The following is a 17,943-nucleotide window of genomic DNA, read 5'->3' as shown; positions in this document are numbered from 1 at the left end:
CAACAATAACTTTAAAAATGTATTTCTCAAATGCATCTATAATATATTGCAAAAGCAACAAACAAGAACACACGAGGGGGCCAACATAGTATATCTAAAGAGACAAAGATAAATATATTGAGCAACATAGGGGCACTTAAACCCACACAAACAAAACATAAGTATAAGCTCCCACCACCTAATTCAAACTAGCAAACTAATTTTTTTTTTAAATTTTATATATAAACAATAATAAATATTTTTTTATTTAGTTTGATAACTTTATTCAAGAAATATATATATATATCACCACACCAGACCAGGCACTCCTAAGCACCTGCCACTGCCGTTGTCTCATGGCTCCCCGAGTGTTTTTCTGCTGCAGACATTGCAGGCACAGTTCCAGCCATCCATCTAGAGAGAGTCCTGACACGGAACCCATTCTCTTAACTGCTCCTCTTACCACTCTTGCTGTGGGGAGTGGGTGGGGGGCATATTGTACACTGCTCTTGACATCAATGTGATGTTCCTGCACACACTAAACAGCTCAGCCCATAATATGCAAATACATAAGCATAAATAAAACATTTTACTTTAGCATCAAGCAACAATCGTGTTATTTACATTATTTATGCTGTCTGCTAAAATAAAAGGCTGTATTTATACACTACTGGGGATCCAGTCACAAGTCAGTACACTTGCCAGACAGCGTGCCCTCTTATCTGCGCCCCCCTACCCCTGTATTGTTATTCCCCTTGTGTTAAGGGAACACACACTGTGGGATTTTTTGGGACATTGACATTGTGTACCATTACTATTTTGTACATATTTTACCTTGAAGACTAGATTGTTGTAACACTTTATACTATTTGTCACTTAGCGCCTCCTAGAGGATATCACACAGCATATTACTTTATGTTTGGTTTGATATCTATATACATTATTTTATTCCCCTTGTGCCCTCCTTGTCCCTTCCCCCTGTATGCCCTTTTTTCCTGACTGTGTCCCTGTATTGTTCCCCTGTGTCCTCCATAAAAACTCTGCCACGGTTAAAGCAGGAGGAAAGTTATGGTAAGTAGCCTGAGTGACACGCACCGTCACACAGTGTCCTACATCCTGGTTGTGACAGACCCTTCGGTCAGGACTGAAAGCGTTAACTTTATTTTCTAAATACAAGTTTGCTGGCATCAGCTATAATTAAGTTAGTGATAAGCATTCCATTGTTTAATCACTCTCAGAGAGCAGACGCCTAAGTGATAAGGAAAGCCAAGAGTGTCTTGTGTTTAAAGTGTTAAGTAATGTAATTCTATTGTATCATGTAAAAGGGCGTCTTCCCCTTTTATCTAATGTACAACAGTCTTTCAACCCCCCATCTGGGGTCAAACCTGTATAAATACTAGGCATCTAGCCTTTAATAAATGACATTCTGTTTTAAACCTGAAATGTGGAGCCTGGTCTCATGTTGAGGGGGAAACTGATTGGGGTTGTGAATTGCTGATTCCCTATGCAGGACATTGTTCATCTGGTATTAACCCTTTGTACACTGTTGGTACTGTAACACTGGTTGTGCCCAATTCCCAGAGCTCAAACATTCTGTCACTATGTCCCTCACATGTCTAGATTCCTTGTGTACTTTTTGTTACACTATCATTGTACCCTCCGTTTCATAGGGAGATCTTTCTGTTTTTACTGCCGGCCCACAGAGTGCCAGTGTTCTGTCAATTTTTGCTACCCGTCAAAATTTGCTACCCTCTCAGTGTGCATGCGTGCACTTACGTCACTGCATTCCACATATGTTGTAAAGCATGTATGGAATGCGGTGACGTATGTGTGCGATCATGCGCACTGAGAGTGGTAGCAAAATTCGACAGGTAGATAGCAAATATCAAGTCTTTGTCTGCACATGCATGCTGTGCGTGCCCTCCATATGTAAATAGAATTAACTAAACTCCAACAGTCATTTGCAGCTCCATATGTCATCACAATTACATTTTACTCCTAAATTCATTATATGTACAGTTAATGAATTTAGGAGTAAACTTAAATTGTGATGACATGTGGAGCTGCATATTACTGTTGGAGAAACTGTTTAGTTAATTTTTTTTACATATTGAGGGCGCGCACAACACGCATGAGCAGATAAAGCGTCGATATCTGCTACGAGGTGCATATTACTGTTGGAGAAACAGTTTAGTTAATTTTATTCACATATGGAGGGTGCACGCGGCGTGCATGAGCAGACAAAACACCAAGATTTGCTATCCACCCATCGAATTCCCCTCTCAGTGTGCATGAGCGCACATATACGTCACCGTATTCCACACATGCGGTACAGCAAAATTCAACAGATAGCAGAAATCGACAGAACACTTGCGGGGATTAGGGTGTGCCCAGGCACACCCTGTGCTTACGCCTATGAAGACTTGATTGACTTGTTGTGATAAACACAACAAACATTAATTACTGTCCTCCATATATATATTGCTTGGAGTGTCAAATCATTAAGAATGTATATAAAACTTAAATGTGACCATATAGCAATATGAAATACCTTATGTGTCACAGTTAAGTTTTATATACATTCTTAATGATTTGACACTCCAAGCAATATATATATTTTTACTTGCATTGCTTGAATATTCCACATGTCCACATATTTAAAAAAAAAAAAAGGGGACACACGCAAATAACTAGGTTATACTTTCCAATGTTAACCTTGCTTTTGTCTTTTGTATTACATTTAAAAATAAAAAATAAAGAAAAAATACATTTATCACTCTGGGCTGATGTTCGAAAACCTCTCTACTCAGGTGAGATGATCTGAAATGATCCTCCATCACTGCAAGATCCTTAGTGAAATTTTCAAAAGGCAGATTTTGCTTTACTTCTCCAAGGGGCGTTCCCTGCATTTCTGTATGTAAACGAGATGCAAGCCCAGTGGAATATAGCTATGCATGACATCAGAGTTCTGCTGCATTTATACATTGTGCTTTGTATTTTATATTACTTTACACTTCAGATTAACTTTTATTAAATTTAAACTTTGCACTTTCTATTCTGTATTTTATTTTGTATTCAGCAGTGTGTTTAGGATTGTGATTTTACAAATTTTGATTATGCTTTCACCGTTTCTTTGTAACTTTAACATATTAGTCTCACACTTTGTATTTTTAAGTGTATGTTTTACAAATTACATTGCTCTTTTCTATTTAAATTAAAATTGAAAAACTGTCAGCTTCAGTTCCCCAGAGAGCTTAATTGCGTTCTATGGGCAAGATAATTATACATTCTCTAGTTTGGAAAGAAATTTTAGTGCAGACTTCACAGGGACAGAACTCACTGAAAGAAAAAGGGAGGAAATTGGAAGTCATAGGACCCAATAGTCAAAGCATCGACAGACCGACGATAAACTTCCTTTCTGGCATTGTCGGCCTTGCAAAATAATTACATATTAAATTATGTAGAATACTCAAATAATATGCATTATACATGACAATGCATATCAATTTGACACCTAAAGACCTAACTTATTAACCCCTAAACTGCCACAACCCACCAACGCAATAAGCCCCTAACCAATTAACTCCTACACTACCACAACCCACCAACGCAAACTACCACTGCACTACTTAAAGGGACAGTCTAGTATAAATTAAACTTTCATTATTCAGATAGGACTTTTAATTTAATTCAACTTTCCAATTTACTTTTATCATCAAATTTGCTTTTTCTCTTGGTATTCTTAGTTTAAACTAAAAATAGGTAGACTCATATGCTAATTTCTAAGCCTTTGAGGGCTGCCTCTTATCACATGTTTTTTAAATCTATTTTCAACACAAAGAGACAGAAAGTACACGTGGGCCATATAGATAACACTGTGTTCAGGCACAGGGGGTTATTTAAGATTTAGCACAAAACAATGCAAAATTTAAGACAATAGATAATAAACAGTCACAGTCATGTGATCAGGGGGCTGGAAGAAGGTTCCTAGATACAAGGTAATCACAGAGGTAAAAAGTATATTAATATAACTGTGTTGGTTATGCAAAACTGGGGAATGGGTAATAAAGGGATTATCTATCTTTTAAAACAATAACAATTCTATGGTAGACTGTCCCTTTAACTATCTAACTCCTAACACCCCACCTCTAATCTAAAGAACTCTAAGTTATCAAAAATAATAAACACTAAATTTACAGAAAGTAAAAAAAACTAACATTACAAAATATAAAAAACAATACTACCAATGCCCTCCCACACAGTTATGCCTATTCTAAAACTAAAGCCCCCTTTAGTTTTTTTTTATTTTGAGATGTTATTTTGAGATGAGAAGGGCTTTTCGTAGGGCATTTCCAACTCTTTTTCCTGGAAAAAACACAAACCAACCTACAATACAAGTAACAAGTGAACTTTTGTCTAGCCTTTCAGTTCCAGGTATTATTGCCGAATCAATCAGGAGTCTGAATCAGTAATCTGATAACTCCAGCTTGGCCTCTCAGTACAGGATATGCGGTTTTGGTTTAGATGTCTCCTTCACTCCCCCTTTGCGACAAGTCTTCTTGTCTCAAACCCTTTTTTTCCACCCAGATCTCAAATCTCTAAGTTTAACGGCATTGTGCCAATCCTGACACATAGAGGTTTGTCAGACTCTGTTCCTGTCTCTCGGTTTCAAACTAGGAAACTTGTAACCCTAAGGTTTATCTCAGGTTTGGTGTTCTTCCCGAGGGTTTTCTTGGTTTTCCTTTAGGATTCCTAGAATTCTTCAGTTTCTTCAAGATGGTCTTGAAAAAGATTTGTCTGCTAGCTCTTTAATAGACAAATTTTAGGTTTTATCTATTCTCTCCACAAAGAGTTAGCCTAAATTCCGGATGTTTATATTTTGTCCTGGAGTTGTTGAGAATTAGGCCAGTTGAAAGGCCTATCTCTTCTCCTTGGAATTTGAATGAAAGGTACTTCTCAAAGCTTTCTTGGTGGCAGGCAATTCTCCCCATGAGTGTATTACAGCTCATTCCAACAGATCAATTTCTACTTCTTGGGTTTTCAAAAGGATGCATCTTTGAGGAAGATTTGCACAACTGCAACTAGGTCTTCTCTACATACTTTCCCCAATTTACAATTTTTTCTTCTACGACATTGTTTTTTGCCTGGAAAGTCCTTCAGGCCACAGTGTCCGGCAATTAGGAACTGCCTTAGTTTGTCCCTCCCTTTACTTAGCATGGGCTCTCAGCTTGGGTATTAAATCACAGGTTATGGATTCCTATGGACTCTCATCATCATATGAAAGAAAACAAAATTTATGATTACCTGAGAAAATTTTTTTTTTCAGGTTAATGAGAGTCCATGGGCCCCGTCTATTTAATATTTTTGGGCGACAGTTTGAATTTGCACCCCTGCTTTGTCTTTCCTACCTGTTTCCTTTTCTCTGTATACATTAAACTGAGGAAACATGGGAGATGGGAAGGATTAAAGCTATTGTGTGAGTTCTTGGCCTCCTCCTAGTGGTGGGAAATATACCCATTTATTTTACTGTGGGAGGACAAGGTTCCCAGGCTGACGTGCAATCTCCTGTGCAGACCCATGAGAGCAGGGCTTGTCAGTAATCCCAGACAAACCAATCTGGGTCTTTGGTGTCACAATATGCTCACAATATGCTTATTGTACTGTATGCAGAATTCCAAACCCCAGAATTATACACCTCAACGAGCATTCCCTGCGACCTTTAGTATTCAAAATAAAATGTAACTTTTATGTTTCGATGTTCATTGACACCTTTATCAAATGCAAAACCTGGTTAATGTTGTACAACAAAGGTTTAACTACTAAAGGTCCCAGTGAGTGCCAGTATTTATTTTTTTGTACTCATCATTTTTCTCTGAGCACCCTGGTTGTTGCAAAATATTAAATGGAAAGTGGAACTTGTCATTTGTTTATATATATTATATATTGTGATTAGTCTTAATAACTTTATATATAAATAAATACAGATTCCTTTCATGAAAAATTTTTTTATATTGTTTCCTAGGAGCCCTTCAGAACCATGCTCGGAAGTACAACTTGCCTATAGATGAACTTAGCTTCCACTATAATGTTCTGCCTTATTATCGTGATCAAGCAGCAGTGATTGAAGCACTGAAATCAGTACAGTTTGGAGAAGAGTTGCCAATGGATATACAGGTAATTTTTTATAATGTGAAACAAAATCAGTCAGATTACATAAATATCTTACACAATTTTTATAATTATTAGTGGAAAATGTGCAGAAGTAATGAGCTCTAAATGATGAAACAGGTGGTGGTTATCATCATCTATGGAATGCAATTTCGGTAAAAGATTTCAGAAAAAAACTTTGTCAGAATGCAATATTATTCAGCTTTATTGTGATTAACACATGAGCTGTGAAAAACCCATTATCCGTGCACAGTATTATGCTCAATCACACAGCACAATTCTGTACGCTCAGTATCCCTTTATATATTTTGTTTCCTGTCCACCTCATCTGTTCAATAAGATCTGTTACAGGTTAATGCACCTGATCTGATGTTCACTCCCAGTTATATCATTGGCAGCTAATGCTTATCCATAAGAAATTTAACTCAATATGGGCAGTCTGTCACACCTGCTGTCACATGTCACTTTTCATTAAGCCACATATTGAAATGCTTTTTTCAGTTGCTACAACATGCCTGATTTGGAATCAATGCTAGACAATTGTTTATATAATGCATAGTTTATTACAAAAAATAACAAGTTAATTTTAGATTGTATTTAGCACATTTCCCTAGGAGCTGCAATTTCATTTTTTAAATTTTTAAAAGTTACTGTATGTTTCAAGGTAGATATTGTGCGCAGCTAATTTTAAAGGTAGAAGATCCATTAGTAGTTCATAGTGTTGTTAAATACCTCAATCATGGGCATTCTGATACATTTTTCTGGAGAGGGGTAAAATATCAGTAGCATCATGTACAGCAGGACAGTTGCTTTTTGTAAATATGAGCTGCTTATCATTTTAAAAATGGTGGCTCATTGATATTACAAGACCCAAGTAGATACATGTGCTTGTATATAAAGAGCAAAATTCTAGATGCGAGGCATTTGTTCCCTCTTGTCCTTCTCTCTGGACAACTGTGTTTTTGGTTAATGTTTGTTCATATACCTACTTTAAAGACACATTAAAGTATATAAAGTATACTTTAAAATACAAATGCTTGATTATAAATATTAATACAGCTTTCCAATTTACTTTCATTATTTATTTTACCGGACTCTGACATATTTTACACTGTGATTGCGTGATCAGTGTAAGAATTCATCTATATCTGCCCCAATCATAGAAGCATTAATGCACATATTTTTATGGCAGATAAGAATCATAAGCTCACCAAGTCTGCCCATATTTCCTATAAAGTTTAATCTTAATTAGTTTGTAAGGCAGACACAGTGTTTGTCCTTTACTATCTCTAATGGGATTTTATTCCATGGGGCAAATTTAATAAGCAGCGGATGCTGCGTTATCCGCCCATAGTTTCCGGCAGTTAAGAAGCAGCAGTGGTAAGACCGCTGCTTCTTAACTTGAACGTCATCTTTTAGGTTGCGGAATGCAGTCATCCGAATCAGATACGATCGGGATGATTGACACCCCCTGCAAGAGGCCAATTGGCCACGAATGTGCAGGAGGCGGCATTGCACAAGCATTTTACAAGAAATGCTTGTGCAATGTTAAATGCCGACAGAGTATGCTGTCGTCATTTAGCGATGTTGGGTGGAAATGGTTCGCAATAGCGAATCATATCCGCCCGACATTTGGTAAATTGACCCCCATGATATAACTACCCTTTGTGTAAAAAAGTATTTCCGCAAAATACTCAAGAACCTACTACCCTTCAACATGAGAACATGACCTCTTGTTCTAGTGTGCTGTTTTTTGGTGAAAATAATTTCTGCTTAAGATTTATTAAGTCCCTTAAGATACTTGAAGGTTTCTAAAATATCACCTTTCTCTCTTCTGGAGATATGTCCTCCAGAACTGTACACAGTACTCAAGATAACTAGCGATCTCTAAAGTGGTATAAGAAGCTAAAAATTTTAGCTTCTAATACCTCTTTCTAAACAACCAAGCATTCTACCAGCTACACTGCCTTGTTTATCAAATTTCAAATCAGCCAAATAATAAATAATTAATACTAATAAATAATAACTCCCGTTTCTCTTTTGTAATAGTTAGTGTCATTGAGTCTTTAATTAAACTTTGGATTTTTGTTCCTAAGTGCATACTTTTATTCTTTCTAATGTTGAAATAAATCCCAGCAGCAACAATTTTTTTTCCATTGGCAAACAGACACAATTTTCCCCTGATTTCAACTGATATTACTGAAACAAAACAGGCCCCAGAACTGACTCCTGAGGGACACCATTAGTAACTGCCCCTCTGCTGAATGCATTCAGTTTATTAACATTGTACCATCCATTCTAAACCCAACATTCTGCCCACTTAAAATGTTTTGAGTCTAAACCACGATAATCCAGTTTATGAATTAGTTTCTTGCGTGGATCATTGGCACATGTTTTGCTAAAATCATGATAAGCTACATCCACTGCTTCACCCTGGTCTATTACTTTAGTCACACTTTTTAATTCACATTGAATGAATATGTGCAGGACCAACAGACTTTTTAACTTTTATTTTTGATAATCACATAAACACACAAAAAAAGTAAAAAAAAAATCTAAGAAATCAATTAGATTTGTCTGACATGACCTTCCTGAAGTGAAATTGTGCATTTTCCTCTCAATAGTTTATCTTTATATAAGATATAATTCTTCCTTTTAAAGTGGTTTCCATTAGTTTTCCTACTATTTAATGAGATAGGAAAGTCAAAAATTAAACTTGCATGATTCAGATACAGCATGTAATTTTAAGACACTTTTTAATTCACTTCTATTTTCAAATGTGCTTTGTTCTTTTGGTATCCCTTGTTGAAAAAGAATACACACATATCCTTTCGGAGTAAGAGTGGTTGATTAAAAAAATCATCTAATGGGAAAACTACCACTGACTGAACTTCCTTTAGAAACATTGAATGAATATGTGCAGGACCAACAGACTTTTTTACTTTTATTTTTGATAATGCCAACAGAACTTCTCTTTGAGCTACTTTCTCTCTAATCTCCTAGTTCACAGATCTAACAAGAGAAAATTATTTGTCAAGTTTCAACAGAATTTTGGTGCACTTATTTGGAGTATGATGCTGTTTGGAAAAGGAAAAAAAAGTTCACTTTGAAAGATTTACTTACGTCAGCCTTACAAATGATATGTCTGACAATAATTTAATTGGTATTGACCTGTTTCATCTATTTATATAGCTACCATCCCCAGAAGATGGTGTACTGGTGCACGGGATGTTTATGGATGCAAGTCGTTGGGATGATAAAAACATGGTTATAGAAGATGCATTGCCAAGACAAATGAATTCCATGCTACCTGTTGTTCACTTTGAACCTCGCCAGAATTACAGTCCATGCTCAAAATTATATCAAGCGCCACTCTATAAAACAGGAGCTAGGGCAGGTACACTGTCCACAACAGGTAAGATACTACAATTTCGGAGTGAACTCGTGACTGCTATAGGTGTATTCATTAAGAGGGTCTTTAACCCTCTATATCCTTTGTTAAAATTTTAATACACAGCACCGTTACTCTAAATATTTTAATCTGAAATTATGAGGATTTATTGAAGAGGTAAAGAGTTCGAAAAATTAAACAAGTAGTGCCATTGTTTTTTCTAGTATTTTAAGATGTTACAATCTATTTGTAGCAATTGCAAGCCAGTCTACATAGACGGATAGACAGAATAAACCAGAATTACTGTATATTGCATTTTATCAAACATAAACAGTGTTCTGGATGAAAATGATTATAACTGCAAATGTAGATGTATGAATTCATTATTTTTTTTCTAGAACACAAAAAAAAGGGAAAAAAATAAATATGTTACAGCATTCACATTTAATACATCATTGGTTCAGCTGTCAAAATAGTTTCAAAGGGAAGATGCTATATACAAAAAAGCTGAAGTATTTATTATGTAAAAAAGTATTGAACTTGTTTCTGCACTGATGTCTGCATCTCAGTGGGACGTGTATTGATTTGGCAAAGCGAGGTAGATTTAAATCACAGCTGTATTGGCTGTTTAGAGTTAAACAGATCTAAGCACATTTCAAATAATTGCTAGTAATGTCAGTGAGCACAAAATATTGACAACTACCTGCCGTCTTTAATATGTAAATTTCTTGGAGGTATAATGGTTTTTATAGCACTACAAGACCAACAACAGACAGTTGTATAAGTCCTACAAGATGATACGTCCTTTATTACAGCGATAACACTCTGTTTAACACTTGGTTCAAGCCTACATTGTAGGTGAAAATATGATTTAATAAATAGGCACTCAAATGTTATTCATGCAGCTATATTGGGGGACCAGGACATGTCCCAAATACAAATGAAAAAAGTGTTTACTTTTCAGTACATGAAGATCTAATTAAAAAAAAAAAAACTATGATACATAACACAGTGTTCTTTTTTAGATGCAAAAAAGAAAAATAATTTAATTGTACACCGTTGTTTATAAAGGTTGATGAATGATTTGCAATGCAATGATTAATAGATAGATGGATAAATAGATGGGTAGACAGACAGATAGAGTGATTTATAGATGGGTAGACAAATAGATAGATAGAAAGATAGATAGAGATAGATAGATAGAGGGATTGATAGAGGGATATAATACAGTAGATAGATTAATAGAGGGATAGATAGATAGATAGATAGATTGATAGAGGGATATAATACAGTAGATAGATAAATAGAGGGATAGATAGATAGATAGATAGATAGATAGACAGATAGTCATGCTTTTTCAGCAGGAGAATTTGTAACTGATACTATATTGCATACTTCATTGTTACCACTAGCGATTTTACTTATTCTTTTGTATAATTACAAATAGATTAACAAATGTTTATTGACCATTTTACTTTTTCAGGTCACTCTACTAATTTTGTGGTTACTGTGTTGTTGCCGTCAAACAGAAGCAATGATTACTGGATCTCAAAAGGGTCAGCTTTGCTTTGCCAGTTAAATGACTGAGTACCTCAGAAGAGCACTTGCCTTTATGTTATTGATTTGTGGAATTTCAAATGAATGCACACGTTTTTTGCATTTAATGGAAATATATTTATAAAGTTATATGTATTTATCTTCCTCTTAAAATATAAATTTATTTAAATGAAATGTCTTGCTATTTTTTTATTATAAAAGTGTTTGTTATCTAAGTATAAAAATTATATAACCTTGTGGTTTAAACCCTTCATTTGTAATGGAATGTGTTCACCGATGCTAGGAATGAATGCTGAGACAGATTATGTCATTAAATCTAATAACAGAGTTCACAGGTTTGCAAATGTTTTCTATAGATAGGTTACCCTTGGGTTAAATTAAATATCAGTGGACTCATATATCCTTTGTGATATGTCTCCATGTAATTTTGTTAAAAGAACATTAAAGTTTTTTAAGGTTCTGTGTTTTTTTTATTTTATTGTAAGCCTATAGAAACATAGAACATAAAACAGTTTAAACTAATCTAGTTCGTAGGATAGCCTTATGCTTGTCCCAGGCAAGTCCCCCACAGTGTTTATCATTATTTTATTTTATACCATAAATCAATCACTCTTTCGGTAAAGAAGTGCTTCCTCAAATTACTCCTGAATCTACTACCCTTTAGCTTGAGCTCATGACCCCTTGTTCTTGAATTTTCCATTTTATGTAAAATACCCACAGCCTCAGTTTTACTAAACCCTTTAATGTACTTGAAAGTTGCTATCATATCAACTCATTGAAACATACATACCTACCTCATAGAAATATACATAGCATTGTGGTGTGTGTGTGTGGGGGGGTTGTCTATATTAATCAATTACAATCATTAAAGTTGAACACAAACATCAATTTGTAACATTTTAGTGTTGTGCTCGTCCATATGTATGAAGTGTTAGATGCAACCAAAAAGTATTTTAATATCCATTTACTGTATGTGTGTGTAAATCTCTCTCTCTCTCTCTCTCTCTCTCTCTCTCTCTCTCTCTATATATATATATATATATATATATATATATATATTGCGGGTTAACTAAGAAATTAGGTAATCCTAGCATTAACAAAATGGGGGGCTAGGAGCAAAAGTGGCTAAAGTGTGCATATAAAGTAGATTAAAACAGATTTATTAAAACATAAATATTAAAACAAAAGGGGACAATAATAAACAATATATAAAAAAATGACCAATTACAAAAGTAAGTGTACACTTAGTGGTGTCAATGACCAAATAAACTGAAAAACGAAGCATAGAGATATGCTGATAAGAAAAATTAAAAAAAATGAGACAAATGTGTAAAAAAGGTGAAAAAAGTAATTATATAAAATGGAGATCAGATGTAATAATTCATATGTATGGCAACAAAGTCATAGATGGGGAGTAAAGTCTAGAAAGAACAAAATCCAGAAAGCAGGGATCCAAAGGGGAATTTACGGTGTGGGAGAGATGATATCCTAAATCATTTAAAATCTCCTTAGGGTACCTGTGTAAAAAAGGAAACAAAAGGTGCAAATCTGGGAAACAGGCTAGCCTAAACGGGTGATAGGCTTACCAGGTATTTATGTAGGAAACTCGGGCTAAGGAGTCAACACATTTCGGCCTTTAGTAAGGCCTTTTTCAAGACAATACCAGCCCTTGGGAATTCATAAATATTTATACTGGAATATGCTCTATCATATTAAGGATAGATAATTGGTAAAACCGCCAAAATTAAAACCTCCAAAATTGAATCCGGAATCAGTTCCGTATACGTGACTTCCGGTTTCATGTCCCGCTTCCGGTTAGCGTGTCAATAAGTGCATCATTTCTGCTCGACGCGTGTTGTGATTGTATCATTTCTGGTGACCGGTTTGAAGTTATTGACACCATCTTTATTATGGGCAGATGAAATAATATAAAATAGACGCCAGGTATATAATGGGCAAAAGCTTAATTGGTATTAACGCCAAAAGGCAATTGTAATTGTGATTGTGTACATTAGGCAATGGGGTTTTGACGGCTTTCAAAAAGAGAATATAAAATAGTAAATGGCCTTATATTTCAAAAAAATCTTATAGGCTTAAACTGTTCAATTGGGAAAGAGACAATATTGAAAGGTAATACTTAAAAGATTATATATAAAAAATTATATATATAGAACAAATATGTACAAAATATATAAATTTATATTAAATAGGTATATATATTAAAAATATATATTAAAAACATAGCCCGAGTTTCCTAAAATAAAATGTATTAATATGTAATGAGTCCACATAGGACAGTGAAATAAGAAAGTGCATAGATATAAATATAGCGATGAATCACCTAGGTGGGTAGGTGACTTGGCAGCAGGATTTTTTGGAAACATCTGAAGAATAACATAATTTAAAAAGATAAAATGTAGAGATAAAATTTGGGTGATGAATCACCTCTGTGGATAGATGGCTTGACAATAGAGTCTAAGACATTAAGATTTTTGACATGACACACTAAAGGCATCAGTAACCTTATGGGGGAAATCTAAATAGTTAATGGTTGTGATACATATGTGACGTAAATAGAAATAAATCACAGTTAGTATGGTAATACATATCGTGTGTCTATTCTGTATGCATATGAGTCAGCATGGTTGGGGAAAGTGGTTCTGAATAGTAGATATTGTAAATAGGTAATGTCAAATACAAGAAGGGCTGCAAATATACAAAGTGAGACAAGAATATATACAGAAGAAACCCCTCTATAGGTTTCTTCTGTATATTTTTCTTCGTTCTCTTGCTATCTTTATTTGAAAAAGAAGGCATCTAGGGGTCGATCCGATAAAAATCGTCGCCCGCAAAAGTCGGCGACGCCAATAATTGCGCGGGTTTGGTATCCTATATACGGCGTAACCTAGAAGTTACGCGCGTATATTTCTGCCGTTGCCCGTAGTTTTTTGGGCCATAGGCAGGTATACCAAACCCGCGCAGTTTGGTATCCAATATAAAGCGTAAGGACTTACGTGGCGAAAATGGAGAAATCTTACTCCATTTTCACCTCTCCACAAAAAGCAGCCGTAAGAAGCCTTACGCTGACTATTGGAGCCCCGTAACTCCCTAAACTGGCTGCTAAAATAAACCTAACACCTAACGCATGCGCAATGTCTATCTCCCTGTCAACCGCGATCCCCCGCCGCAATCCATAATAAAGTATTTAACCCCTAAACCGTCGCCATCTACATAAACTAACCCCCTACTGTGAGCCCCTAAAACCGCCACCATCTAACTGATCTATCCCCTAATGTGAACCCCTTACACCGCCGCCATCTATATTAAAATTATTAACCCCTAATTTAATCTACCTACCCCGCCGCCAGCTATATTATCTATATTAACCCTAAGTATATTATAGTTAATATAGTTATTACATTATATATATTAACTATATTAACCCTAATTATATTAGGGTTAATATAGTTAATATAGTTACTATAGTATTTATATAAACTATATTTTATATAATCAGCCAATTGGATTGAACTTGAATCTGATTGGCTGATTCAATCAGCCAATCAGATTTTTCTACCTTAATTCCGATTGGCTGATAGAATCCTATCAGCCAATCGGAATTCGGCGGACGCCATCTTGGATGACGTCATTTAAAGGAACCTCATTCGTCAGGAAGTCGTCGTGCCGGAAGGATGCTCCGCGGTGGAGGAGCGAAGTAAGAAGATTGAAGATGCCGATTTGCTTGAAGACGTCGCCGATGGAAGAAGACTCTCTGCCGTTTGCTTCAAGACATCGACCGGATGGATGAAGACTTCACTGCCGCTTGCTGGAACACATCGCCTGGATCGGTTCGGCCTGGCTGGGTGAATACAAGGTAGGGAGATCTTCAGGGGGGGTAGTGTTAGGTTTATTTAAGGGGGGTTTGGGTTAGATTAGGGTTATGTGGGTGGTGGGTTGTAATGTTGGGGGGTGGTATTGTGTTTTTTTTTTGCAGGCAAAAGAGCAGTTTTCTTTGGGGCATGCCCCCACAAAAGGCCCTTTTAAGGGCTGGTAATGTAAAAGAGCTTTGAACTTGTTTTAATTTAGAATAGGGTAGGGAATTTTTTTATTTTGGGGGGCTTTATTATTTTATTAGGGGGCTTAGAATAGGTGTAATTAGCTTAAAAATCTTGTAATCTTTTTTTATTTTTTGTAATTTAGTGTTTTTTTTTTTGTAATTTAGTTTAGTTTATTTAATTGTATTTTTAGATAGATATTTGTAGTTTAGTTAATTTATTGATAGTGTAGGTATATTTGTAACTTAGGTTAGGATTTATTTTACAGGTAATTGGGTAATTATTTTAACTAGGTAGCTATTAAATAGTTAATAACTATTTAATAGCTATTATACCTAGTTAAAATAATTAACAATTTACCTGTAAAATAAATATAAACCCTAACATAGCTATAATGTAATTATTAATTATATTGTAGCTATCTTAGGGTTTATTTTATAGGTAAGTATTTAGATTTAAATAGGAATATTTTAGTTTATAATATGAATTAGATTTATTTAATAAGAATTTAGTTAGGGGTGTTAGGGTTAGATAGAGTTAATATAGTTTATATAAATACTATAGTAACTATATTAACTATATTAACCCTAATATAATTAGGGTTAATATAGTTAATATATATAATATAATAACTATATTAACTATATTAACCCTAATATAATTAGGGTTAATATAGTTAATATAGCTGGCGGCGGTGTAGGGGGATTAGATTAGGGGTTAATACATTTATTATAGGTGGCCGCGGTGTAGGGGGATGTAGATTGTAGGCAAAAGAGCAGTTTACTTTGTGACAAAGCCCCGCCAAAAGCCCTTTTAAGGGCTGGCAAAAGAGCTGTTACTTTGGGGCATGCCCCGCAAAAAGCCCTTTTCAGGGCTATTTGTAGGGTTAGACTTAGGTTTAGTGGTAGGGATAGTTTAGTATTTTAGGGGTTGAATAATTTAATATAGATGGCGGCGGGGTAGGGGGATTAGATTAGGGGTTAATAATTTTAAAATAGATAGCGGCGGGGTAGGGGCTCACTTTAGGGGGTAGGTAAGGTAGATGGCGGCGGTGTTAGGGGCTCACTTTAGGGGGTTATAGATTTAATATAACTGGCGCCGGTTTAGGGGTTAATAACTTTATTAGGTAGCGGCGGTTAAGGGGTTAATACATATTTTATTGTTAGGCTAGTGAGGGGGGATAGCGGATAGAGGGTTAGACGTGTCGGGCTATGTTAGGGAGGCGTGTTAGACTTGTCGGGCTATGTTAGGGAGGCGTGTTAGACAGTGCGGGTGATTTAGACTTTAGTCAGGTTTTGTAGGCGCCGGCAGTTTCTAACGTGCCGCAAGTCACTGGCGACGCCAGAAATTTGTACTTGCGCAGATTTCTGGACATCGCTGGTTTGTCAGACTTACAGCACGTTAGCATCTGACGGCGCCGTATATGGGATAGCTCGAGTTGCGAGCTGAAACTGCGGGCGACGCGGGTTCCCTCGCTTGCGCCGCAAACAACGATCTATATCGGATCGCGCCCCAAAGCTTTTTTTTTTTAATTCGGACTCTGGATAGCACTTTTTTATTGGTGGATGAATTTATCAACCAATCAGCAAGGACAACTCAGGTTGTTCACCAAAAATGGGCCGGCATCTAAACTTACATTCTTGCATTTCAAATAAAGATACCAAGAGAATGAAGAGAAATTGATAATAGGAGTAAATTAGAAAGTTGCTTAAAATTGCATGCTCTATCTGAATCACAAAAGAAAAAAATTGGGTTCAGTGTCCCTTTAATTATCATTAAATATTGATTTGTGAAGTATACCATCTTCTTTTGATAGTGAAGATGGCAATATTTAAAGACCAAATAGGGGAAAGAGTATGCTGAGAGGTGTTGTTATAAAGATATATTCACAAGAGGTGTACCACCTCAAAGTCGGCATTTAGACCCTTTGGGTAGATACAGTCTAAGTTAAATATCCATTTGCATTGTGATAGGAGTAGACTTTTTTCAAAGCTACCACCTCTCCAGTCTTTAGGGACTTTACATAAACCCATATATTTGAGGATCTTAGTATCTCCATTATGTTTTTCTTTAAAGTGTTTGTATATGGGAACATCATCTTTTTTCCATTCAATTTGCAGAAGATGTTCTCTTATATGGTCTTTTAGTTTTCTACAGGTTTGGCCTACGTATTGGAGTCCACACTCACATTCGATTAAATAGATTATTCCTTTGTCTGTGCAGTATATTAGCTGATTAACTTTAAATTTTTCTTTCGTACTGAAATATTCAAAGGTGTCTTTTTGTAGGCCTGGTTTGCGTGCCTTGCATTTGTGGCATGGAAAAAACCTCTAAGTATATCTCCCTGTACGCCTTTGATAATATCTACAGAGGTTTTTTTCATTATGCTTGGAGCCAAAATTGTTTTCAAATTTCTGGTTTTCCTAAAAATAAAATGTGGTGTGGGACTCAGGTTTTCACCAATAATATTGTCTTCAATGTTTTCTAATGATTAATTCTATCTTGTGTTTATTTTGGCTATATTCCGTAATGAAGGGAACATCTAAAAGATCTTTGTTGAAGTGTTTATCTTTTTTTGTTTTGTAAGTGAGTAGGGTAGTTCTGTCCTTTTTCACTATTTTGCACTATTTTTTGAGATTTCAGTCACATCCCCCTTTTTTCTCCTACACCATCACTAATGAGGGATCATCTATAACATAACTATATTGGACTCTACATAAGTATATGCTTGGAAATTCTACATCATATTTTCACTGAACCTGGGATTACAAATTACACTCAACTGATAGATGC

The 17,943-nt window shown here is 35.5% G+C and overlaps 1 protein-coding gene across 1 annotated transcript in view; it reads left to right on the top strand.

The window, feature by feature from the left end:
- DNAH6 (dynein axonemal heavy chain 6) overlaps positions 1-11,269 on the top strand; it is a 482,313-nt gene extending 471,044 nt beyond the window's left edge. The window contains exons 74-76 of the mRNA XM_053703293.1: positions 6,002-6,153; positions 9,340-9,562; positions 11,022-11,269. Coding sequence (XP_053559268.1) covers positions 6,002-6,153; positions 9,340-9,562; positions 11,022-11,125 — 479 coding nt within the window. The 3' untranslated portion in view covers positions 11,126-11,269. The remainder of the gene's footprint in view (positions 1-6,001; positions 6,154-9,339; positions 9,563-11,021) is intronic.
- Positions 11,270-17,943: the final 6,674 nt, after the last annotated feature.

Source organism: Bombina bombina, chromosome 2 (genome assembly GCF_027579735.1).
Source record: "Bombina bombina isolate aBomBom1 chromosome 2, aBomBom1.pri, whole genome shotgun sequence".
NCBI classification, from domain to species: Eukaryota; Metazoa; Chordata; class Amphibia; order Anura; family Bombinatoridae; genus Bombina; species Bombina bombina.
This window is presented reverse-complemented; position numbering and strand designations above follow the sequence as displayed.